The following is a 26,079-nucleotide window of genomic DNA, read 5'->3' as shown; positions in this document are numbered from 1 at the left end:
GGATGAAAGAGGGATATAGAGCCCTGGGGCCAAGTTCATTACCGACCTGGAGCCGGGTCTTGTTCAGGAGAGGACAGTTTATTGGACACCTTATCTCTCCCGTCCCCCTTGGGGTGTGAGCTTCCTCAGTGACCTTTGGCCTCTGAGTCAGCGTGAGGAGGTGGGGTTGGAGGTTCTGAAACACATTTGAACTTGCTTTTGGGGAGTGTGGGCATATGGGGCCGCTGCTGTGTCACTGTCTCTCCTGGTCCTGGGCTTGACTGGGCAGGAGGAGAGGAGGGGGTATATTGTGGGCACGAGGAAAGGTGTTGATCTGCCTATGACCATGCCAGCCGCTGTTGGGCAGGACTTGAGCTTAGAGCTATCAGATGATGAAGTCTCGCCTTGAGAATGTACCTGTCCTTGCACACTGGGGTTTCGCCCGCCCCTCGTGGCAGAGATTTTGGCCTCTGCATCTTGAGCTCTCTGTGGTCCCCTTCTTCTCCACAGCCATGAATTGGAAAGAGGCAGTGGGCACTTCACCCGTATAAGGAAAAAGCAAACATGAAGGCAGAATTGCCACTCTAGGAGTTGGGAGACTGGGTCCTTGTTCCAGGTCTGCTCCCACCAGTTTTATGAATGTCTGTAGGCCTCAGTATTCACCATCTGTCAGACGGGTATGATGATGTCATTTCCTTGAAGGTCGGGCAGTGCACCAAAGTTCCTGAGTGCTAAAGAGGGTGCTGTATAGACTATGCCCTCCCTACCTCTCTGGGATGCCCTACTCAGCTCCACACCACTCCCCTTGGAAAGACCTTCAGTGTCGTGTACCCGAGGGGAAGGGAGCAGGGATGCTGCAGGGTGCCCTCCCCAGTTCTCTTACCCTAGCTGGAAGAGGACGTTCAAGTGGGGGTTGCCCAGGGAAGTGGGAGTTGGCGATTCCTTCCTCTTTTTAGAACTCTCCCTATAGGAAATGGCCCTGGAGAGACCTCGCCCCCTGTACTGAGCAGGAGACCTGAAATATCCAGGTATCAGACCTATTTCTCCCCACCTGCTCCAGGCAGTAAGGATAGGACCAGGAATGGGGAGCCAGTGCCTGGAGGATGCTGGGCTGAGACCAGGGAGGAGGGGGAACCTTCAGTCCCATAGGCAACTTCAGTCCCATAGTTGCTAACCAACTTCCCAAGTCCTCCCATTTACAGCAAAAGAGTCAAATTAGACTCACCCATTTCTCTACAATCCCCCATGGCACTCAGCCCACTACGTGGCCCAAGGCACAGGCTGTGTCCTTGGTTTCAGCCTTTTCTCCTCCCTGAGCCTTATCTCCCAAAGGCATAGGTGGGTAAAAACCTTGTCACCTCTGAAGGCCACCCTGCCCCCAACCTGCAGTACCCAGCATGCTTTGCAAGCTGGATAAATATGTATTGCTGATGACAGTGTTTGAGGAAGGAGGTCGAGATTTGCTTCTCCAGAGGACTTCTGGGATTAGAGCTGGGGGAGAAACAGGGTGACCTCATTTGCTCATTCAACAAATATTTATTGAGCACCTACTTTGTGCACCTGCTTTGTATCTAGGGAGCTGTGTTGTCAAGAATCTCGCCACGTCCCTCTTTCCTGGCTTGCTTCCCCAGGTTTCTGAAAACAGGTGGAGGTAGAGGATTGGTCTGTTGCCAGTTCCCCTGGAATCCCCTGTTAGGGCGGGCTCTCTGCCTCTGCTTGTCTCAGCGCTCCCTCCCCACTTGAGGGGGTTGAAGTCCTCACAGCTGTGGTGCCCCGTTTTGCTAGCTGAAGCTTAGAGTACCCCACCATCATCTTGTGACCATCCCTTCATAATAGCTACTAGTTATCACAATATGCTGGGCTCAGTCTTCACAGCAGCCTCACAAAGTAGGTGTGTTTGCTCTTGGAAACAATGTACTCCATAAATGGAGGCTCAGGTAGCCCATGTGGCTCATCTCCCTCTCTTAGAGCTGAAATTCACAGCCACAGTTCTTTCTGCTCAGCTCTTCTGCCAGTGTGTTTGCAGAAAGTACTTCTATTTATACATATTTATATTTTATTTACATCTCATTTGTGCCAAAAGTAGGTCCCATCCCTTCCTGACCCTATCTGGAGGAATGCTCTGGGCCTGGGGTCTTGTATGGGGGAGTGGGGCCGCTGGGAATAATCCTGTCCCCCTCGGAATTTGTGGAGGTGCAGCAAAGATCTATGCCTTTAAGCCAGTGGGTCAGGTGGCCAACCGAGCTAGGCTGGTGCCCCGGCCAGGGTGGGGCTGGCATTGCCTCTGCAGGAGGGAGAAACTGTAACCCTGGGCAACAGGAAGGGAAGAGACAGTCTCATAATCCATCCCTGAGTCATGGCCACCCCAGGTAGCCTGGGTTCAGAGGCCAAGGTGCCAGGCTGCCGGCACAGTGACACGAAGCTTGCCACATCCCCCCCAACCCAGAGCCACAGAGGGACAGGCTGTCCCAAGTGAGGGGTATCCTTGCAGGCTTCTCCCCCTACCAGCCTGTTTACCTTTCTTTAGAGTGGATTGCAGGTAGGCAAGGGAAGATCAAGATGACCCTGCCTTGGAGCCTCGGATCCAGGCTGAAAGGCCTGTAACGGGCAGCAGAGGTAGGGTCTGTCTGGTTTCTGTGAACAGGGAAACCATGGACTTTGCAGGCAGCAGGAAGAGGCAGAGGTGCATGCCTCGAGGTGCACTTTCTTGAGTCCTGAGGCCCAGGAATGCGTCCTGAGGCCCAAGAATGCGTCCTGAGGCCCAGGAATGCTTAGCTGAAATCATCTTGCCTGGGGCCTTTAAAAGAGGGGGGCTCTTGCTCTGGGACAGAGCCCATGGGGCAGGACAGAGGCAGACGGGGGTCACTGTGGGGTCCTCTGGACATATTTCCCTGACATTGTCCTTCCCCAGACCCCATTGAGACAAGGCAGGGGTTCTTTCATCTTAGGGTCCAGGCTTGGCTTACAGCGGTTGTGGAGGGACTGGCCATTTTCTGCCTCCCCTCCCCACAATTTTCCTACCCCAAAAAGGACATGGTGGAAGGAGCTGGTGGGTTTTCTTGAACCTTGGGGCCTTCCTCCAGAGGGGGGCGGAGTCGCCTGAAACTGCTGGAGGTGCCAGGCATTAGGGGTGGAGCGGCCTCCTCTCCTGACCCTCGAGCACTCTGGGAGACGGTGGCTGCAGCTCCACTTGACACTTGTGCTTCATAGTAACTGGTTTCCATTTTTCTGCTCGGAGCCCCCTGCAGGGGGACAGGTGACCACCCTCACCCTCCTCTGCCCCACCCTCGTGTGTCTGGATGAGAGTGTGGGGCCTGTGAGGGAGATGGGAAGGAGCTACTGATAGAAATAGGCACCATCCCCTTGAAGAGGGGCTCTGCTTCCTCCGTGTGGCAGCCTGGAGGGGTCTTTGGAACCCCTGGGTCCAGTGTTGGCCCTGTGCCCCCTGCCTGCTCAGTACACCCCACCCTCCTTCTCCAAGGGGCTTGGCTCCAGGTGCAGGCCTGGCCATCTGGAGTAGGGGTCTCTCTCCCTTTATCTCCTCAACGTCAATCAGGAGGCAGCCTTGGTGGTCCGCAGTCCTAGGACAGTGTGTAGCACTTCGTGTGTGTGTGTGTGTGTGTGTGTGTGTGTGTGTGTGTGTGTGAAAGTGGGTCATGGTCTGGATTCTGGAGAATGTTTTTCCTGGCAGGCCCCTGTGGGGGTAGGGGGAGGCGGGGGCCCAGGCAGGGGCATGTGCAGCTAAGTAGGCAGAGGCCAGCAGACTGGGTGGTGACCAGGCTGGGGCACCCTGCCAATGCCTCCCAGTCACTGGGGGAGGGAGTGGGGCTGTCACTTCAGGGGCCTGTGGGGGCAGGGACCAGCCTGTCTTAGTGTCCCGGTGGGTTCTGTGTGTTGGGTTATGCACGAGAAGGAGTCTATAAGTTGCCTCATGGGGGTTTAGGGGCCCTGGGTCACTGGGATAGGCCCAGGTTGGGGAGGGGGCCAAGCTTAGACCCGCCACTTCTTTGCTTCCAGACTTCTGGCTGGCCCTCCTCCCCAAGAGTGGTTCTCCTAGCACTCTGTTTAATATTCTACCATTAGGTTTTTCCTTTGGGTCTTCTTGATAGGGAACCAGTACCCTATTAGAAGGCCATTTACCCCTGAAATTACCGTGGGGGTCTCTGGTTGAAGTGGCCATGGTAGGGAGGTTGAATCCTAGATTCTCAGCCTTCTTTCTGCTCTCTCCTCCTCCCAGTGTCTCAGAAGCACCTCTCCAGGGTTTGGAGACAACATTTTGAAAAGCATTGCCTTGGGGGAATTCCTTGACAAATGGCCAAGAACCAGCTCTGTGGCCGGGCTCCTTCAAAAGTCCCCCTGGGCCTGCCTCCTGGCCTCCTTCTTTCGGAATGGGGAATGTCTCCCTTGACTGCTGGGAAATGGGGCAGGGACAGGCCAGCCAGGTCACTCAGGTGGCCTGGATTATTCTGCGGTCCTGGCAGTGGACCCCTGTTTGGTGGTGATCCAGGGCATCATCCTGGGCTTCTGGGGGTGAATTTAGACCCTGTTGTCGTGGGTTTGCCTAAGCATCAGTACTTCTCAGGGGTTCCACAAAGACCCCTCCAGGCTGCCACATGGAGCCTGTTAGATCGTTTCTCTTTTTTTTTTTTTTTTTTTGAGACAGAGTCTTGCTCTGTCACCCAGGCTGGAGTGCAGTGGCACAATCTTGGCTCACTGCAACTTCCACCTCCTGGGTTTAAGTGATTCTTTTGCCTCAGCCTCCCAAGTAGCTGGAATTACGGCATGCGCCACCATACCCGGCCTATTTATGTATTTATTTATTTATTTTTGAGATTAAGTCTCACTCTGTACCCCAGGCTGAAGTGCAGTGGCATGATCTCGGCTCACCGCAATCTCCGCCTCTTGGGTTCAAGCGATTCTCCTGCCTCAGCCTCCCGAGTAGCTGGGATTACAGGCGCGCGTCACTGCACCCGGCTAATTTTTTTGTATTTTTAGTAGATACGGGGTTTTACCATGTTGGCCAGGCTGGTCTTGAACTCCCAACCTCGGGTAATCTGCCTGCCTTAGCCTCCCAAAGTGCTGGGATTACATGCATGAGCCACCGCTCCTGGCCTAGATCGGTTCTCTTTCTGTCATCACTCTCTTCCCTCTGTCGGCCATCCTGGATGGGCCCTGTGTCCCACATTCTCTTTTTTTTTTTTTTGAGACAGAGTCTTGCTCTGTCTCCCAGACTGGAGTGCAGTGGCCTGGGTTTGCACCATTCTCCTGCCTCAGCCTCCCAAGTAGCTGGGACTACAGGCACCCGCCACCAGGCCCGGCTAATTTTTTTTTTTTTTTTTTTTTTTTTGAGACGGAGACTTGCTCTGTCACCCAGGCTGGAGTGCAGTGGCGCGATCTCGGCTCACTGCAAGCTCCGCCTCCCGGGTTCACGCCATTCTCCTGCCTCAGCCTCTCCGAGTAGCTGGGACTACAGGTGCCCGCCACCACGGCCAGCTAATTTTTTGTATTTTTAGTAGAGACGGGGTTTCACCGTGGTCTCGATCTCCTGACCTCGTGATCCGCCCGCCTCGGCCTCCCAAAGAGCTGGTATTACAGGCGTGAGCCACCGCGCCCAGCTGTGTCCCACATTCTCACATGCATGAATGGATTGGAGCTGTGGTTGGCACAGTGAAGCCCCTCTGCACCCCAACACACACAACCTCCAGTGTGAGCCCTGACCCCCTTGGCTGAGGTTCACACCTGCTGTGCCCAGCACCTGACATCTATCTGAGTGCTCAGAGGTGCCAAGTCCTGTGCTGAGGGCTTTGAAGGTGATTTCTCCTCAGTCCTGGACAATCCCAGGAGGGCCAGCTGTTATTGCATCCATTCTACACACCAGGAAGTGGGCTCCTCTGAGGTGCAGGGCCCCGCCCAAGGCCATACAGTTAGTGGGGTAGAGCTTTGATGTCCACTATGGGGGTGTCCACCTTCCAGGCTTTGAAGTAGAGCCCTTCAGTGCCTCAGTGGGAGACCCGCTGCCGGGCCCTCTCCTGCCCTCCCACTGGGGTGGGAGAGGATGAGGGAAGGGTAGAGAGGATGTGGTGTGTTGACAGAGCCTGGGACACCCAGCCCACTCCTCTGGCCGGGCATCCCACAGGAAGTGGGAGGTATTAGAGCTGTAGCACCACCTGGGGCTCATGTGGGGCTGGCGGGTGTGCTGGGCCCTGGTACAGGAGCTAGGAGCACCTGGGTTCTGGGCCTGGGTGTGTGGGGGCTGGGCCTTCCTCTTCTGAGGCCTTGGTGCCACCAGAGGAGCTGCTCCTTCATTTTCAGCGGCTGCTCCCTAGCAACCCAGCGCAGCTTTGCATAAGCAATGAGGCCTCTCCAGCTCTGGGCAGGAGGGGTTCCCTGGGGAGGGTGGAGTTGACCTGGGGGCTGCTGTCGCTGCTATAACTGGGCTCTTCCCCCCTGTCCTTCATGCCTGCCCTTCTCTTCCTCCTGGGTTCAAATGGCCCATTGGTGGAGGATGAGGAAGGAGAGAGGGGAGGGGAGTGCCAAAGCCTGTGACCTGAAATGCCCCCAGCTCACCTGGGATGATTCCATGTTCTCCCCACAGCCATGGGCCTAGGACAGTCCCAGCAGCTCCTGAGTGCCCCTTCCTAGGGCCTGAGCCCCTTTTTTGAGAAGTCTTGGTATCTGATGTATGTCCTCTTTCTGTCTCCATCCCCAGTTCTGGCATAAAGCATGCTTCCATTGCGAGACCTGCAAGATGACACTGAACATGAAGAACTACAAGGGCTACGAGAAGAAGCCCTACTGCAACGCGTGAGTCCTGTTCTGGGCAGGGGGCTGGGTCGGCACCTTGGCTCCCTCCCTGAGTGAGTTCTTCCTTCCATTCCAATAACCGAAAGGTGACATTGGTGAACACTTCCATCCCCTACTTGAACATCACAGTTCGTCCTCACAACAGCTGAATGAAGCAAGCACTTTTTATCCCCATTTAAAGTGCTTTTATCCCCCATTTAAAGTGCATTTAAAGTACAGATGAGGAAACTGGGGCTTAGGGAAGGGAAGAGACTCTCAAGATGGGATGGCTAGGGAGAGACAGGCTCTAACCCCATCTCTGGGCAGTAAGGCGAGCACGTTTCTTTCCACTGTCCCCTGCTACAAAAGGGGGCTTTCCGCGTGGTCTTTCAAGAATGAGTGACCTGTCTGTTGTATTTGGGGTTGGGGGCTTTGTTCTGTTTACCTTCCCTTATTTCTCTTCCCAAAATCGACAGTTTCCTTCTCTCACCTGGGTACTTCCTAGGCTTTGGGGGCTCCTTCCTCCAGTGGTTCCTTCAAGAAAACTCTCTGGAAGCCTCATGCCAGCCCTTTTGGTGTTCATTTTTTGAGAAGGGGCAGGGGGTACATAAAGGGCGTTGCCTGGGCCAGATAGATCTCTTCCCTGCCTGGTGAGGGAGGCTGTGGAGATTGTTTTTTTGAATATAGTCATCTTGGGCTCTGTTCCTTCTGCACTGGGACCTGCAGCAGCCGACGGTAGGGAGGGAGTATAGAGGTGGGGTCCCCCATCCCAGAGCCTGGAGGAACACCTCCCCTCCCCTCCCCTCCCCTCCCCTCCCATCCCATCCCGTCCAGTCCCGTGCAATCCCAGAAAGTACAGCAACTTTCCATCTTCCAGTTGACCTTGTGAGTAGCAAGTACAAACTCAGTATTGGGGCCTCACAGCTGCCTCCACCTGTGAGGTGGAGGCTTTGGTGGAAGGTCAAGTCACTTATAAGTAATGATGTAATGATAATTTCTTTTTCTTTTAATTTGCTTTTTTTTTTTTTTTTTTGGAGTCAGAGTGTTACTCATCACCCAGGTTGGAGTGCAGTGGCACGATCTTAGCTCACTGCAACCTCCGCCTCCTGGGTTCAAACAATTCTTGTACCTAAGCCTCCTGAGTAGCTGGGATTACAGATGCACGCTACCATGCCCAGCTAATTTTTGTATTTTTTAGTAGAGACCGGGGTTTCACTGTGTTGGCCAGGCTGGTCTCGAACTCCTGACCTCAAGTGATGCACCCGCCTCAGCCTCCCAAAGTGCTGGGATTACAGGTATAATCCACCTCACGCAGCCTTAATTCGATTTTGTTTAATTTTAAATTTTTTTTTACTTTTTTTTTGTTTTTTAATTTCACCCAACTCAAGTAATGGTAATTTCAGTGTTCACATGAATTTAGGATCTGACTTGAGTCCAGTTTTTTTTTTGTTTTTTTTTTTCTTTTAATTCTCAGTCAGGAGGCTCTTTGCAGCTGAAGTTCACCTGGGAAAAAAAATTTGGGACTTGTCTAAAAAGGGGGCTTAAACCTCCAGTCTTACCCCTAACCTTACCCCAAACCTTCCCTGCTTCCTTACCCCCTCCCATTCCCTGGCTAAGACCACTCTTTCATCTTTTTAGGGGCTCGCTCATTCAGCAGACATTTATTGCCTGTCTGCTGCTATAATACATACTAACCTGTGCCAGGTACTGGGAAAACAGATTCCTGATAAAAATCTCAAGCCCAAGAAGCAACATGAAGTTGTCCCTTCTGGAAGAAGGAGGGCACTGGGCAGGTTATCTGGGTAGAGGAAGGGTTGCAGCTCTGTCCTGGCCCCTCCTTCAGCTGCCCCTTCTCTTCTATTAATTTCTACTGTTCCTCTTCCCCCTACCAACCCCTCCCACCCCCACAAGGGAAATGGGACATTCTTCGAATTCTTAAGGGCTCACACAAGCCCTGGTTCTCTGCCACTTCCTCCCTCCATTGGGGAGCGGGGTGGGGTTCAGAGAAGCCAGGGCAGTTAACCCCTCCGTTGCTGGACAACCTCAGGCTAGATTCTGAGCCTCCGCCCCAGCATGCAGAAGTCTGACCGAGCCTTGGAGCCCAGTGACTCAAGTAGCCTAGAATTCAGTGAGCACTGGGAGCTGGAGAAAAATCAGAGGCTTGTCCTTATTTTCTCTGCGTTTTATCAGCCTCATCCAAAGTTCCAGCTTACTGTTTTTACTGTCTTCCTGGGAAGCTGCCACAAGGTTGGGTGGAGGGCTCCTGCAGGGACTGGGGGAGCCAGGAGAGGCAGAAGATCAAGGTTTCTTCTCTGGATGATGCTTCCAACTTGCAGAGGCAGAGGTTCCCCTGTCTCCCTCCTGGCCTCCAGCCAAAAGAAGCAGGTTGGCCCCTCCATGTTTCCTCCAGCTTTTATAGCCCTAGCCTCTGCTATGCCTCATTGACCTTTGGCCTAGTTGGGATGTTTCCTGGGAAGGAGCCTAGTGAGACAGACCTGGGGGATTTGTGACCCAGCTGTGTTTCACTTTCCTGTAGTAGCACCTCGCCCAAGGCAGGCATTCTCCCTCCCCTGTGTCCGCTGGGCCAAGTTACCCGTGGGGATTCCGGGATGAACCAGGTGTGGGGCCCGCTTGCAAGGAGTGTTCTCTGGACCTGTCTGAGCCTTGGTTTCCCCATAGTTAAAAATTCTGGCCAGGAAGCCTGGCATAGTGGCTCACGCCTGTAATCCCAGCACTTTGGGAGGCTGAAGCAGGTGGATCACTTAAGGTCAGGAGTTCTAGACCAGCCTGGCCAACATGGGGAAACTCGTCTCTACTAAAAATACAAACATTAGCCAGATGTGGTGGTGGGCACCTATAATCCCAGCTACTCAGGAGGCTGAGGCAGGAGAATTGCTTGAACCTGGGAGGCCAGGGCTGCAGTGCGCCAAGATTGCCTGTGCACTCCAGCCTGGGCAACAGAGCGAGACTCCATCTCAAAACAAACAAACAAACAAACAAAAGAGAAAAAAAAAATTCCTGCCCAGGGATGTTGGACCTTAGACCAAAGAGGATTTATCGAGCACTTGCTATGTGCCAGACACTAGGCCGAGTGTTTGCTGTCATTCCCTCCTGCTTTCTTACTTTTTTTGTTTTTATTTTGCTTTGGTTTTTTTGGAGACAAGGTTTCCAAAGAAACTTCAGCCTGCTCAGTCACCCAGGCTGGAGGGCAGTGGCGTGATCGTGGCTCACTGCAGCCTCCACCTCCTGGATTTAAGTGATCCTCCTGCCTCAGCCTCCCTAGTAGCTGGGAGCATGAGGTGCCATGCTAATTTTTAAGTTTTTTGTAGAGAGGAGGTCTTGTCATACTCTTGGCCTCAGGTGATCTACCCGCTTTAGCCCCGCCTCCTCCCGTTTTCTTCCTGCCTCTGATCTTATCCTTGAGTGACATTCAGGTTCCTGAATCCTGGGTTTACCAGGGTACAGCTTTCTCCCATTTCTGTTCTGGTCTTGCTTTGTGGACCACAGGCCTGGCTTCCTTCTCTGAAGCATCACGTGCTCCACGCTGGGCCAAGCCCAGTGCAGGACCCATAGGGGCACGTGGTTTCTTCTGGCACTTTGCCAGGGAGTTGGGTCCACCCAGTGAGTGTGTGAGTTTGGTGTGCAGGGAAGGCCTCTATGTTCTGCCTGTCTCTGGCTAGTCTCTGAGGCCTGAGGGGAGCTAGGATCTTGCAGGCGGCTGGTCAAGAGAGAAGAAAGCTATCTTTCCCTGTGGTTTCTCAAGATTCAGATTTAAGTTCTAGAGAGTGACTGTCAAGTAGGCAGTGAAAAGGTCTCTTCTGTTTCTGGCCTTGCATCAGACTTGTTTGGGGGAGAGGCAGGGGAGAGAACATAGACCAGAGCTCACTGCCAGCCCGCCTGGCGTGGCGGACCCCCACGTGTGTGCAGTTACACACATGCCTGGTGTGTAGGCAGACACCCACGCCGGTGCTGGGGTGGGGGAGGAGGACTTGGGAGCTGGACTGAATGGGCTGTGTTTGTGTTTCTACATTCAGGACTGCAGCCATGCAGCCAGTGCTGTGGCAAGGTTGAGGGTGCACTCCCGCCTTTTGCACAATAGCCAGCGGTGGAGGAAGAACCGCTAATCGAATTCTTTTTGTTTTTTTTTGAGACGGAGTCTGTCGCCCAGGCTGGAGTGCAGTGGCGCGATCTCCCGCTCACTGCAACCTCTGCCACCCAGGTTCAAGCGATTCTCCTGCCTCAGCCTCCCAAGTAGCTGGGATTACAGGCACCCGCCACCATGTCCGGCTAATTTTTGTATTTTTAGTAGAGATGGGGTTTTTCCATGTTGGCCAGGCTGATCTGGAACTCTTGACCTCAGGTGATCCACCCGCCTCGGCCTCCCAAAGTGCTGGGATTATAGGCGTGAGCCACTGCCCGGCCCGAATTCTTTCTTTTTTTTTTTTTTGAGACGGAGTCTCGCTCTGTCGCCCAGGCTGGAGTGCAGTGGCGCAATCTCGGCTCACTGCAAGCTCCGCCTCCCGGGTTCACGCCATTCTCCTGCCTCAGCCTCTCCGAGTAGCTGGGACTACAGGCGCCCGCCACCACGCCCGGCTAATTTTTTGTATTTTTAGTAGAGACGGGGTTTCACCGTGGTATCGATCTCCTGACCTCGTGATCCACCCGCCTCGGCCTCCCAAAGTGCTGGGATTACAAGTGTGAGCCACCGCGCCTGGCCCCGAATTCTTTCTTGAAGCTTCTGGGTGGGTGGGGTGAGCCTGCTCTTGGTGAGAGAGATATTTATGCCCTCTGTTACTTGTTTTGTAAACTGGATTTTCCAAAAGTGGGGCAGATCAGTGCACACGCCCAGGCTTAGCATAAACCTACATCATTGTCTCCCTGCAGATAGTCTAGAGTACTGCCTGTTCCCTCCTCTTTAGCGCCCTACTGACAGGAGGTGGGGTTGCCAGCCAGGGAAACCAGCTTGTGAGGTGTCAAGTGGGAAGTGGGCATGGGCTGCGGAAGGAAAACTGGGGGACCTGGTTGCACCTTTCCCCTCTTCTCTGACTGCACATATCTGGGGTCCATTCTCCGGGTTCCTTGAGCTGTGGGGTAAGGACTGAGGAGGGTAAAGATGTCCCTGATTCTGGGGAGCCAGGGACTATGTTTCTGCCCCTTCCCCTAGGCATCAGATGGGAGTAGGGTGTGGCCTGTGTCAGACAAGGCTGGGTGCTTATGTGTCTCTGGATTCTAGCAAACTGTCTTTAATCCCAGCTGCTTTTAAAAGGGGGGGGCAGGGTTGGGCGCAGTGGTTTATGCCTGTAATCCCAGCACTTTGGGAGACTGAGGAGGGTGGATCGCTTGAGGCCCGGAGTTCAAGACCAGCCTCATCTCTACAAAAAATAAAATAAATTAGCCGAGTGTGGTGATGTGTGCCTGTGGTTCCAGCTACTTGGGAGGCTGAGGCAGGAGGATTGCTTGAATCTGGGAGGTCGAGGCTGCAGTGAGCCCTGATTGCACCACTGCACTCCAGCCTGGGCAACAGAGGGACACTCTGTCTCTAAAAAAATGTAAAAATGAAAATAAAAATAGGTGGGGCAGGAGTAGGCAAACCCTGCACTGGGGCCTAGGGCTTTCCCTCCTTCCCAAAATTGTCTGCCTCTAACTGGAAAAATTGGGACTAGGGATGACAGTGTGGGGGAGGGCAAGTGCAAATGGCCAGCCCGAGTAGCTAAATGTGGCCTCCAGGTAGCCTTCCCACCTCACTTACCCCCAAATCCCTGTCCTTCAGGCCTCCTGGAGCCTCAGGGATCACTTTGCTTCCTAACACCTACGTTTTACAGACGAGGAAACAGGCCCGCGTTTCCATGCCATACTCAACCTGCAGAATTGTTTCTCTTTTATATTACCGACAGGGGCAGGCTTTTTTTTTTTTCTTCTTTTCATTTTGCGTGCAATCTGACAGCTGGTAAGTTCTTCCTCAAGTCTAGCCTTGATCTTTTTGACTGCTCTTTTTTTTCCTCTGGTTGAACAATGCCTCCTTGTTGCTTCCTATCGCCACCACTTCAGCCCCTTAGGCCTGAGGGGATGGACGGGTGAGAAACTGGGTTAGCAGGGAGCCCTCCCTTCCCGCCTGTGGGCAGCCTTCCCAGCAGGGGCTTTTGGAATCAGCAGCTCTTTCTAGAGGCAGGATGTGGGGGCTGTTTTTTTTTTTTTCCTTTTGGTAAAACCAAAAGCTCCTTGTTGCTTTTGTTGATGTATTTTTGTTCCTCCTTGAACACAAAGCTGTGGTTTTTGAAGAGGTCCAAGCCTGGAAGGGGCGAGGCTCTGTGTAGAAAGGGTGCTGGGCTTTCGGGTTCGCTATCCTGTTCTTCTTCTGACCCTGGAGTGTGGCTGATGGCAGGACTGGAGAGTGAGGCTGGTGGCCGACAAGCTGTCCCTGTCACCTGTGAGCCCGGAAACCTTGCCCCTGTAGTCCTACCAAGCAGGAAGGCCACCCAGAGGTCCTCACAGATAACCCCTCTCCTGGGACACGGGGCCTCTTCGGTATTATATCCTTTTTTTTTTTTTTTTTTTTTAATTTTTATTTTTTGAGACAGAGTTTTGCTCTTGTTGCCCAGGCTGGAGTGCAATGGTGCAATCTCGGCTCACTGCAACCTCTGCCTCCTGGGTTCAAGCGATTCTCCTGCCTCAGCCTCCCAATTAGTGGGGATTACAGGAGGCCACTACCCTGCCTGGCTAATTTTTTTGTATTTTTAGTAGAGACGGTGTTTCGCCATGTTGTCCAGGCTGGTGTCGAACTCCTGACCTCAAGTGATCCGCCTGCCTCAGCCTCCCAAAGTGCTAGGATTACGGCGTGAGCCACCACGTCCGGCGTTTTTTTTTTTTGAGATGGGGTCTCTCTCTGTCTCCCAGGTGGAAGTGCAGAGGTGTGATCTCGGCTCACTACAACCTCCGCTTCCTAGGTTCAAGGGATTCTCCTGCCTCAGCCTCCTGCGTAGCTGGGATTACAGGCGTGCACCACCACGCCCGGCTAATTTTTGTATTTTTAGTAGAGACAGGGTTATGCCACGTTGGCCAGACTGGTCTTGAACTCCTGACCTCAGATGATCCGCCCACCTCAGCCTCCCAAAGTGCTGGGATTACGTGCCCGACCTGTATCATATACTTTTGAAAAGTTCAGAGGGATAGGCAGCTCCTAAGTAGGTGTGGCTGAGAGGCCCCAGAATATCTCTCATAATGGCCGAGCTTGGAAACGAGATGGGTTTGAAGGATGAAGTGCTTTGTTTTGCACCCAACCTGCCAAGCACATCTTTCCCCAGAACTGAGTGCTGGAGGTGGCTGGCGTCCATGTGGCCTCCCCTTTGCTGTCTGGGTAGCTGCGGTGTAGAGGAGAGTGCCTTGGACAAGGTCTGTGTCCTTGACACTGGACCTCAGTTTCTTCATCTGTAAAACGGCACGATGAGAATGCCAGCCCAAAGCTGTGTGGTGGGTTTCGAGAGAGAATGTGCACAGGACTCAGTGTGCCAAGATGTTGCTTTGTGTCTCTGTAAATTGTCCTGAAGCACGAGGCTGCTGCCAATAGCTGCCTGTTTGCCCTGCCCTATCCCTGTCCAGTCCTTGTTCCTGCCCCGCCTCTTCCTGTCCTACACGCCTCTCCCTGCAAACTCCCCAGAGCAGCTGATAGCAGGGAGGAATGGTGGGTGGGGCACCTGCAGAGAGCCCACCAGCCACTTGGAATGATTAACAAGGGGCCGGTACAGGCTGGCCTATGGGACAAAGGACAGCTGTGCTCTGGACTCTGCCCTGCACCCAGCTGATCACCCTGTCCCTCATTCCTCGCCATGGCCCAGTCTGTCATGGGGTTGGGTTCCAGCGGGGTCACCAGCTGGGATGGGTGGCCCTTGGTCTGTCTTAGCACCCATGTTGGCATGCACACATTTCCAACCATCCCTGCTGGGATCTGGGGGTAATGGATGGGGTGGGCAGGAAGGGAAAAGGTAGAATTCCCAAAAATTGTTTCCGGAGGGAGGTCAAATCAGTTGGAGCTTTCTTTGAAGCCCGACATGCTGGTGGGGGGGGAGGGGTGCAGCGCTGATGTTCTCATGCCTTTGCTTCTAGAAACAAACCCGTGACACCTGTCGTCCTCACCTAAACACAGTCTCCTGACTTTGCCCTCATGGGCTTCTCCTTAGTTGGGGACCCCCTTGCTGTCTGTGCCTCTTCCCCCACCCCCGTAGACCTCTCTCTCTGTGTCTCTCTCTCTCTCACTCTCATTCTCGCTGTTGCTGCTCTCCTGCCTGGAGCTGAAGATGAGGTTGCCATGGAAACCTGAAGCGTAGTGAGCTGGGAGAGGGAAAGGCAGAGTCGTCTCGCCAGGGCTGGGGGCTGGGGACTGTGGGCTGTGGGGAGGGGACAGGGTTGACCCAGCAGGAGGAATATAGCCCGAGCTGTCTGCCTGCCTTCCTCTGCCTGGAGTTGGGCTTAGGGGGCAGGGGAAGGAGCTTGGAGGCTTTGGAGTGCCTCTTTAATCTAGTTACTCTGATGCAGGATTAAAATCCTCCCTCACCCCTGCCAAATTAAGCTGAGCTCACATCTGGGCTGGCTCACCCCCACTTCCCTTCTGATGGGATTAGCACTCCAGCTGTCGGGGGCTGAGACTGGGGGGAAGGGTGCTTCTGAAGAGGATGAAGTACCTGCCAACCCCACCCAAGGTGCCTGCTGCATGTTGGAGGGGCTCCCGAGACCTTCTGGTGGGTGTAGGGTGAGCAGAGGGGCACAGTGTGGGGTGCAGGGGGTGTGTGGACATGGCCTCAACGCAGCTGCTGCCTCGGTGTCTTGGAGGCGCCCATTGGTACAGAGGGCACATCTATATATTCACCGTGTGTGAGGCACAGTGCAGTGTGTGTAGGAACTTCAGACTGTGGAGAGGGTGGGGCATGTCAGGTGCACCTGTCCGGTGGTCCTTGGGCCACTGGAGCTGGCCTCTGTTTTATTTATTTGTTTAATAAAAACAGGCTCTCGCTTTGTAGCTCAGGCTGGTCTCAAACTCCTGGCTCAAGAGATCTGCCCTCCTCGGCCTCCCAAAGTGCTGAGATTACAGGCGTGAGCCACTGTACCCAGCCTGGCCTGTTTTGACCCTGTGCATTCTGGCAAATGAGAAACCCCAGGGTTTTGCAGACCGGGTCTGGAGGATGCGTTTGCCCTGCTTGCCTCTACCCCTCCCCACCAAATGCTAACCAGCCTCATCTTCTCAGAATTGAGTCTTCGAGTGCTGGGCCAGAGCTGCCCGGAGGTCTCCTCTCCCCCACCCTGCTCCTGCCACATGTGCCTCTACTTCCATGTGCTCTCGTCGCCACAGCCCCTGCCCATACAGTCTGCAGAATGGCTCTGATGTAGAGGGGAGGGTCGTCTCGTCTCCGAAGTGCTCCCTCTTAGGGCCTCAGGGCCTGCCAGCCCTGCTGGAGATCTTCCCTTTCTGGTCTCTAGGAACAGACTCGTGGTTGATCGTCCCTTGCCCTGGAAGTGTACAGGAACTTTGAAGGGAGCCCCTCAGCTGTGGGTGGCCCTGGCTGCATGCGGACTGGACCCCAGACTTGGCCACGTGTTCATCACAGGCCATGTCTGTTGCCAGCTGTGGACACCTGTGTTTGCCTTTCCTCATCTTCCCTTCCTCTGCTGGAGGAACTGCGAGTCTGGGCTGACCTGGGTGGCCAGGACCCAGGTGAGGGCGGGGGACGGGCACCGCTAGGATCATCTGGATCCGGGACAGGGAAAAAGGATTTGCCAAGGTCACCCAGTAAGTCAGTGGCAGGGCCAGAGCCCTGCGCTGGGCCCTTTCAAGTTATGCTCCCTTGATTGAGATCTCCAAATCCTGAGCCCTGCCCTTCACAAGTGGTGGCCTCAGGGGAGGTCACCTGTTTACAGGTAGCTCTGATGCACGGCCATGTGGGCGGCAGGAGAACATGCCGAGCAGAGGGGCAGCTCATTCCTAGCTCTTGGGTGTGTCAGTTTTGGGTGGAAGGTGCCTAGGAAGAGGTCCCAGGAGGCCATCTATGGCTTACCTGGGTGTGGCCTGTGAGTCAGGGATCTGCAGGGGTCACAGCTGTGGTGGGCTGTGGTCACCCAGGGCTAAAAATGGCCTGACGGGCTCTGGCTTGGAGAAGCCACCCACCAGTCCCTGAAGTAATTGGGGCCCATGCAGACCCCCAGACATTTCTCATACCAGCACATACACACAAACCACATGGCTCAGAGCTGCAGCTGGTTTGCTAGGGACCTTGTGATGAGAGAGGGATGGAGAAGGGCTGAGTTCTAGTCCTGCACCAGCTTCAATTCCTGGTGTGACTTTTTTTTTTTTTTTTTTGAAGATAGAGTCTTGCTCTCGCCCAGACTAGAGTGCAGTGGCGGATCTTGGCTCACTGCAACCTCCGCCTCCCAGGTTCAAGCAATTCTCCTGCCTCAGCCTCCTGAGTAGCTGGGATTACAGCTATGCGCCACGGTGCCTGGCTAATTTTTGTATTTTTAATAGAAACATGATTTTGCCATGTTAGCCAGGCTGGTCTCGAACTCCTGGCCTCAAGTGATCCACCTGCTTTGACCTCCCAAAGTGTTGGGATTATAGGCGTGAGCCACCATGCCCAGCCTGACATTTGTTTATTCAGCAAATGTTTACTGAGCACCGCCTACTATTCTAGGAGCTTGAGATAAATCAATGAACAAAAGAGACCCCAAAATCTCTCCCCTCATAGAGAAGTAGTGGAGAGAGAAGACAATACATTGATATGATAAATAAGTTAATTATGAAGACTGCTAAGGGAGAAGAGCCTGGTGCCAGCACACCGTTTCCTCCTCTGAAACAAGGGAGTTGGACCAGAGTCTTCTGGAGGTCTCTGCAGGCTCTGAGGGTTGCCCTGGCTTTGGCTGCCTCCAAGCCAGGCCCTCTTGCTGGGGACCAGGCTGTGCTGGGCCTGGAAATTGGTGGCTAAGTTCAGCATGAACTGAAGAGATCGTCTGGGCGCAAATCTGGATCCCTGTGTGCCTTGGCCGTGTTGTTTAACCTCTCTGGCCTCAGTTCTCCCATCTGTCAAAGGGGTACACTGAGTACCAGTCACACAGGTGGCTGTGAGAATTCGGTGAACTAGGGCACGTAAGCCCTTAGCACATTCACCGTTTGGTTTTTTGTTTTGTTTTGTTTTTTCTTCTTGAGACGTAGTCTGGCTCTGTCACCTAGGCTGGAGTGCAGTGGCAGGATCTTGGCTCAGTACAACCTCTGCCTCCTGAGTTCAAGTGATTCTCCTGCCTCAGCCTCCCGAGTAGCTGGGACTATAGGCACACGCCATGACACCCAGCTAATTTTTGTATTTTTAGTAGAGACCGGGGTTTCAGCGTATTGACCAGGCTAGTCTTGAACTCCTGACCTCGTGATCTGCCCGCCTCGGCCCCCCAAAGTGCTGGGATTACAGGCGTGAGCCACTGTGCCCGGCCTAATTCACTGTTGTTACTACAGATTGAGCAGCCCTAATCCAAAAATCCAGAGTCTGAAGAGCTCCAAGATGCAAAGCTTTGAGTGCCGATGTGATGCCACAAGGGAAAATTTCACACCTGGCCTGATGTGATAGGTCATAGGTCAAAAAGCAGTCAATAATTTTGTTTCATGCACAAAATTATTTAAAATGTTATATAAAATTACCTTTAGGCCATGTGTATGAGGTATATAGGAAATGGTCCCATCCCCAAGATGTCTCAGTATGGGTATTCAAATGTTCCAAAATCTGAGAAAAAATCCAAAATCTGAAACACACCTGGTCCTGAGCATTTGCAATAAGGGATACTCAACCTGTATTTTACCTGTCACCCTCAGGTGACCTCCTTTTTTGTCCTCAAGCTGGCCTTCCCACCTACCCTCCAATTAGGCTGGACCTTGTTAACCCTTTGAAATACCATTTTAACTGTGTGGTTTCTCTCTCACCACTTCCTCCAGGAAGTCCCCCTGGATATGCGTGTCCCTTTGTTTTTCTGTCTCCCCTTTGCTCTCCTCTGCATGGTTGGTCTCCACTTCTGGTCTTAGCTGAAAGCTTAGTCCTGACTCACCTGTGCCCATCTTCCCCCAGCCAGGCCCAGTTGCCTCAACCTCCATGTGTGGTAGGCACAAGGCATGGATTCTCCCCAAACAAGGGTAACCTTCAACCCTCAGAGAGTGGCTCAGTGGCCATCCTTTCGCTCAGGACAGTTCTCTTTGCCTGCTGTGTCTCACTGACGCCTGTTGTGTCTTCCCAGGTCAGCCAGTCCCAGCTGAGTCTGAGAAATGCTCGTTTCCCCTCAGCCTTGGTGGCGGACACTGAGGTCCTCCTGTGGGGCCGGGCCAGGGGGTGCCCAGGCATAGGACGAAGTTCCCAGGAGAGCATGCTCTGTGAGAAGCCCAGAGGCTCCTGCCCCTCTCCCAGAGTTACCCCCACTCTGTTTTTTCTGTCCTGCAGACACTACCCCAAGCAGTCCTTCACCATGGTGGCCGACACCCCGGAAAACCTTCGCCTCAAGCAACAGAGTGAGCTCCAGAGTCAGGTGAGGGGCTGGGCGGTGCCAGGCCTGGCAGGGAGGGATGCTGGGGAGGGATGTTGTAAGGTCGGCATTTGGCAAGAGCACCTTCCCCTGCGGTTACTCTGCAAGGCCAAGGTGCTGAAATCCTAGCATTGCCTTGACTCTTGACCCCACCCCTGACTTTATCAAAGGAGCAGGGTAGAGTGTTCCCCCACTTCCTACCTAGAGGGGGTTGGAGAGGTGTGGGTGTCTATTTGAGCCCACTCTGGGGCTCCCTAAAGCCCACCTCCTCCAGGAAGCCACTCTCCCCTCTCTCTTCCCCATTCACACTCACCCACAAAGGAGGGGTTTGGGGAGGACCAGGGAATTTGCCCCTCCGGGTCATGCCAGTCTGAGGCTGGGCAGCCAACCCTCTATAGCCAAGTCCAAACCTTCTCCACCCACTGGAGGGCAAGGTATGAAGGGGGCCCTGCCATGGGGGCATGGGATGGGGGGCTGTTCCACCTCTGTCTCCTTTGGCTTGACTTTCCAGAACACTGCTGAGTGGGAGGTGTGTGCCCCTGTAGGAGGGGAGGACGGGTTCCAGGCCGAGGGAGAACTTGGTCTTTAGGGGACACGGAGGAATAAGCAAAGGGTCTGGAGTCCTGAGAACAGAACAGCTGACCCACTCTGCCTGGGGGTGCGAGGGCTCCTGGGACAAACCTGGCCAGTGACGAGGTGGGGTGGGGTGGGGTGGGGCGGGGGCGGGGGCTTCAGCCGATGAAAGGATGTAGGGGAATTTACCACGTGGGCAGCGCACCCAGGACCCACTCAGGATCAGGAGAAGACTGCAGAGGTTCCACCTGGGCCACAGAGAGGGGGTTACTCCCAGTTCCTCCGGAGGGGACTCCTGCTGCCTGATCTTGATGTGACTGCCTGGGTCCATCAGGGAGAACTGACCCTGCCCTTTGTCAGGCTTTCCATGTACCCTCTCCCGGAATCCTCCCAACAGTCCCGTGAGGAAGGTGCCATCTTCCCCATTGTTACAGATGAGGCGACTGAGGCCCAGCGACATTGAGGGACTGGCTGAGGTCCTGCGGGTGGTAGGAGAGCCAATAATAATATTCACAGCTGACGATGGAGGGCTCAGTGCTCTGGGCGTGTGAGCTCGTTTAATCCTCACCCAGCCCTGTGCAGCTGTAGGGTCACCTCACTTCAGAGAAGAAGAAATAGACACTGGCAGCTTTGAATGTAGGTTTGTCTAACCCAGGGACTATCCACTCCCTAAGAAACAGTCTCTACCTTAATAATAAACATGATAGTTCCTCATGCTGTTGAGAAGTTTTGTAGTTTAGGGCTGGGGGCCATGGCTCACGCCTGTAATCCCTGTGCTCTGGGAGGCCAAGGTGAGAGGATCACTTGAGCCCAGGAGTTCGAGACCAGCTGGGGCAACATACCAATACCTGGTCCCTAAAAAAAACAAAACAAAAACTAGCAGAGATGGTGGTGTGCACCTGTGGTCATAGCTGCTTGGGAGTTCGAGGTGGGAGGATCACTTGAGCTGAGGAGTTGGAGGCTGCAGTGAGCCATGATTGCACCACTACACACACTCCAGCCTGGGTGATGGGGTGAGATCCTGTCTCTAAAAAAAGGAAAAGAAAGAAATTGTGTAGTTTAGCAAGTGCCTTTAGTTAGTTCCCCTGTTTATCCTTGACTGGGTTCTGGGGGAAGGTAAAAGACCCACTGTCTCTGTTTTACAGATAGGGGAACTGAGTGAGTGAGTGCGGATCCAGGATTTGGGCTCTGGTCTTGTCACTCCCAAGTCTGGGGCCCTTGACGCTGCACAGCCCTGTTAGGGCCTGAGGCTCACAGAGGAGGGGAGCAGCAGCTCACACCTGCCACCCACCCACCTGCGGCACAGAAGCTGAAGTTACTGGGAAGCAGGGAACACCACAGCCTGCCTGGCCAGATTTTACAGATTCTAGCCAGGCCCTGACTCCTGCCTTTGATTCCGTGCCCTGTGGAAGGGCCGTGGTGGCCAGAGGTGGAGGGGCTTAGAAGGACCTGGGAGAAGAGGTGCTGGGAGCAGATGGCAGGTCTTTGGACACACACACACACACACACACACACCCTTCTCAGGGGAGAAATTCAAACCTCTCAGCCTTTGTCAGTTCCACAAAAGCATGGCTGCAGCTCTTTTTGCCCCGGCATCCTATCCCTGAGGGGTGGAGTTTGAGGAGGAAGCACCTCCACCTTGTTCCCCCTGCCCAGGATGGGCAGCAAGTGGGCAGGGCATGCTGTTGGCAGGGGCTGCTTCTGCCCCCCACAGGGGAAGCCGGCACCACACTCTGGGTTTGGGGGCTCCTGTCCCCGGCCTGTGCCCCCTGCTTCCCAGAGTCATGGCCTGCTGGGTTCCCGGGGGGCCTCTTGGGAGATGACAATGGCGGTCACTCTTCATTAGGGTCTCACTGAGGGCCAGACCGTGTCCGTGTGTGTGTGTGTGTGTGTGTATGCCTGACTTTGTTTAATCCTTACAGCCACCTGATGAAAGAGGGGCTCTTATTATCCCCATCATACAGATAGGGACACTTAGGTTTACAGAGGCTGCCCTGCTTGTGCAGAGCCCAGGGACAGAGGCAGACATCAAGCCCCATGACCTGGCCCTGGAGCCCGTTGGCTCTGAACAGTGCTGACAGCACAGGCACCCGCCCTGTGCTCCCACCCTGCAGGATGCGCCAGTCAGCAGCAAGTAGGATGGGCTTGTTGGAATACAGATTCCTAGGCCCCACCCAAGGGACTTCTGCTTGGCAGCTCTGGGTGAGGCCCAAGAATCTGCATTTTGACTCCCCTGTGATTCTGATAAGGACTTTTGGCCCCACTTTAAGAAGCTTAGAGATGGGCCCATGGGCAGGAGTGTACCGACCCTGTTTGTATGCTCTGAGGGGTGCAACATTAGGGTCGGGCTTTGCACTAAGGGCACGGCTCTATTCCCCTGAGGTGGGAGTCCTTGGGGGTGGGGACTGAAGGCAGGATAGGCAGGGGAGGAAAGGGTACTGCCCTCTTTGCAGGCCTGTTCTGTCTCCCCACCGCCCACCAGCTGTGTGGTCTGAGACTGGCCTCAGACTGTCTTTCCTCTCATAGCTTTGCTTCCTCACCAGTAAAATGAGGACAGCAAACCCAGTTGCCTCAAGCTGGGGGCTGGGTCTGATGCTTTGAGGCTTGGAAGGGCTGAGCCGGCCAGGCTGGAGCAGTGACAGGTTCTGCTTCCTGTGGCTGCCGTTGGGGCAGAGCTGGCGAGAGCTGCCTGCGGCTGGCAGGAAGGGAAGTGGGAGCCTCTTCTGCTCACCCAGCTTCACCCCACAGGGTCAGCTGGCTTCTCTCCATGCCCATTCTGGGCCTGCCTTGCCCTTCCCTGTCTCTGGGAAGCTGCCCAGGCTATTTCAGCTTTATTTATTTTCCCATCTCTATATTGGTCTCCAAAGTGGCACTTTGGGTGTCTGGGACACCTGGAGCCTCCCCTGTGGAGGAGGTAACCACAGAACTGTCCAGAAATGACCCTCTGGGTGGTCCTGCCCAGGCCTGGCTGAGGCAGGGGGCTGGCAGCTGGGCCTCCAGCCCCCCTTCTCACTTGCTGCTCCCACCCCAACCCCAGGCTGAGCAGAGGCAGTGGCTTTGGGGTGGGACTGAGCCCAGGCAGACGTGCCAAGTGCCAGGAGACTGTTATTCCATTTTTTCCTTCATCAACTCACCTTGATGGGGTCGTGGGAAATTACAGGGGGGTTTCTATCCTCCTTGGATATTGTGAGCAGCACTGGTGGTAGAGTATCACTCTTACCCAAACCAGCTAGCCTGAGATTGAATCTCACATCTGCTGCCACCAGCTGTGTGACCTTGGGCAAGTTGCTTAACCTCTGTGCACAGTGCCTTCGTCTGAATGATGTGGATTACCTCTCTCCAGAGGGTGGTGTGAGATAGGAGGATATGTTAAGCATTTAAAGATTCCTGGAGTGGAGTCAGCATTCAGTGTTTGCTATTACTGTTCTCCCGGAAAGGAGAGGAAATGGAACTTGGACATGAAGAAGCTGGGAAATACACACAGCCACCTTTTGACCATGACTTCCAGCCCCGGCCCTTCCCATCAGCTCTCCTCTCCATCTGTGTGTGTCTAATTTTTTATTTTTTAATTTTTATTTTTTTGAGACAGGGTCTCTCTGTCACCCAGGCTGGAATGCAGTGGCACGATCTTGGCTCATTGCAGCCTTGATTTCCCAGACTCAAGTGATTTTCTCGCCTCCACCTCCTGAATAGCTGGGACTACAGGCGTGCATCACCACGCTTGGCTAGTTTTTGTATTTTTAGTAGAGACGGGGTTTCGCCATGTTGCCCAGGCTGGTTTCAAACTCCTGACCTCAAGTGATCTGCCCACCTCAACCTCCCAAAGTGCCGGGATTACAGGTGTCAGCCACCGCGCCCTGCCTAAATTTTAAAAACTAGTGTTTCTTTTTTGTTAGAAGGGGATGGGTTACAAAGTATGTTGGCCCAACACATAGTAGGCACATAATAGTGGAAATTGTATTTTGCTCAATAAATTTTGTATTTTTTTTAGAGATTTTTATTAATTTTTTTTTTTTTAAATAGAGTTGGGGTACTATGTTCCCAGGCTGGTCTCGAACTCCCAGGCTCGAGTGATCCATCTGCCTTGGCCTCCTAGACTCCTGGGATTACAGACATGAGCCATTTTGTTTTTAAGTCCAGCCTAATTTTTGTGTTTTTTTTAGACGGAGTTTCACTCTGTCGCCCAGCCTGGAGTACAGTGGCACCATCTCAGCTCACTGCAACCTCCGGCTCCCCGGTTCAAGGAATTCTCCTGCCTCAGCATCCCGAGTAGCTGGGATTATGCCCACCATGCCTGGCTAACTTTTTTTGTATTTTTTTTAGTAGAGATGGGGTTTCACCATGTTGGTCAGGCTGGTCATGAACTCCTGACCTCAGGTGATCCACCCGCCTCTGCCTCCCAAAGTGGTGGGATTACAGGCGTGAGCCACCGTGCCTGGCATAATTTTTGTTTTTAAGTAATGATCCTTCTTATTATATTGGGTCATCAAGGCAGTTGTTTTCCCAATTATGCTGCTTTGTTTGGAGATTATGTTATCTGCATTCAATTCATTCATCATCTAACAAACACTGATCTGCACCTCCTATCTGCTGGGATGAGAAGCAAGATAGATCCAGGGAGAACAACTAAGAACTGACAGAAAAATTAGAGTTTCATAGATGGTGGTTGTTTGGGTGTCAGGAGCCTCAGGTGTCAGTCAGTCCTGGCCCTGACACCAGAGTTTCCAAAATGGGAGCCCAGGCATCTCCCAGGAGTGGGGTCCTCTGGGAGCCCAGGCATCTCCCAGGAGTGGGGTCCTCTGGTCGAAGCGCTGAGTTGCATCCTGGTCTGAGTGACAACTGGGTTGTGACCTTGGGCAGGTCCCTTCCTCCACAGGGACCCCCACAGCACCCTGGTGAGCCATCCTAGACAACAGGGGCAAGCACTCCTGCCAGGGCAAGAAGGGAGCCCTGAAGGAGGGGCTCTGGGCTGGGCCCTCCCTACACCCCTGGCCCGCCACCCTTCACTTCTGCCACCCCCAAAGACCTTTCAAAGAGCCTTCCCCATCTTGATTCTCCACAGTCAGGGTCTGAAGGTGCTTAAAAATGGTCACAGACTCCAAATGGGAGGGATTTTAGAGATCAGCTAGTCAGCTCCCTTCAGGGTATCCAGAGAGGGGAACTGACTTGCTTAGAAACACACAGCAAGGTGGTGCGGATCCCAGGCTCCCTCCCTTCTCAGCCCCTACCCCTCAGCCCTACCCTCTGTGGGCCTCCTATGTTAGCAGTGAAATGAATGATCCTTCCCCAACAGGGAGGGGGAGGCAGAAGCAGTTTCCGAGCCTGGGAACCTGCTGATGTCATTGCAGCGTCGCCATGGCGATTATTCCCCTGGATTAGGGGCCTGACCCTTGCAAAGCCAGGAAGCAGGGGACAGAGTGGGGGACTGGCACTCGTTCAGCACTTCATCGCTGACAGAGCACTTTCACACTGGCCCTCCACAATGCGCTGCTGCTTTAGAGCCACTGTCTGCATCATGGGTTGGAGTGGCTGGCGTTACGGTCCCCATTTTACGGATGTGGGACCTGAGTCTTGAGATGTGAAGTCGTTGGCCCAAGATCACTCAGAAGTGGGAGACTGAGACTGTGTTAGTGCCAGCTCCGCCTGGCTTTGTGCCCATACTTGGTGATAAGAAGCCCCCTCCCCATATCATACCTGATTTCTGTCACAACTCTTTTACAGATGAGGAAACCGAGGCCAGGGGCTTGAGGTGCAGGGCTTCTGTATCTGGAGCTACATTTCTCTGTCTCTGAGTGCCCTACCTTCCCCAATGCCTGCTTCCCAAAGGGCCTCCCACCAAGAGTCACCGTGCTGGCCCAGGGCTTCCTGGAAGAGCTGGTGCTAGGCAGGTTCTGGACTCTTGGGGTGGGTTGGTGCCTCTATCCACTGCATTCACTTCTGATCTGATGGGGGACCAGCACATCCAAGCCCTTCTTGTCTGGATCAGAACAGAGAAGGAGAGGGAACCACATGGATGAGTGACTGGGGCTGCAGGAGACAAACAAGGACTCTGACCCCCATGGGCATGTGCAGAGGACCTGACAGGTGTGGCCGTGGCTGCGTGCGCTTGCGCAGTCGCTCCAGTCCAAGCACAGCTCGGTGCTGCTGCCGGATGATTCCCTGCCAGGGAACTGCCTGGGTTTGTGTCCTGGGCTGACCTGTGTC

The 26,079-nt window shown here is 54.0% G+C and overlaps 1 protein-coding gene across 2 annotated transcripts in view; it reads left to right on the top strand.

The window, feature by feature from the left end:
* LASP1 (LIM and SH3 protein 1) overlaps positions 1-26,079 on the top strand; it is a 52,485-nt gene that overhangs the window by 1,556 nt on the left and 24,850 nt on the right. The window contains exons 2-3 of one of the 2 annotated variants that reach the window (XM_030799485.1): positions 6,689-6,783; positions 19,221-19,305. In XM_030799485.1, coding sequence (XP_030655345.1) covers positions 6,689-6,783; positions 19,221-19,305 — 180 coding nt within the window. Of the gene's footprint in view, positions 1-6,688; positions 6,784-19,220; positions 19,306-26,079 lie in introns of those variants that run through there. The other variant, XM_030799486.1, reaches the window with a different exon arrangement.

The sequence above is a fragment of the Nomascus leucogenys genome, chromosome 19, assembly GCF_006542625.1.
Source record: "Nomascus leucogenys isolate Asia chromosome 19, Asia_NLE_v1, whole genome shotgun sequence".
In the NCBI taxonomy this organism is placed as follows: Eukaryota; Metazoa; Chordata; class Mammalia; order Primates; family Hylobatidae; genus Nomascus; species Nomascus leucogenys.
The sequence above is the reverse complement of the archived record's forward strand: the minus strand, read 5'-3'. Positions and strand labels throughout refer to the sequence as shown.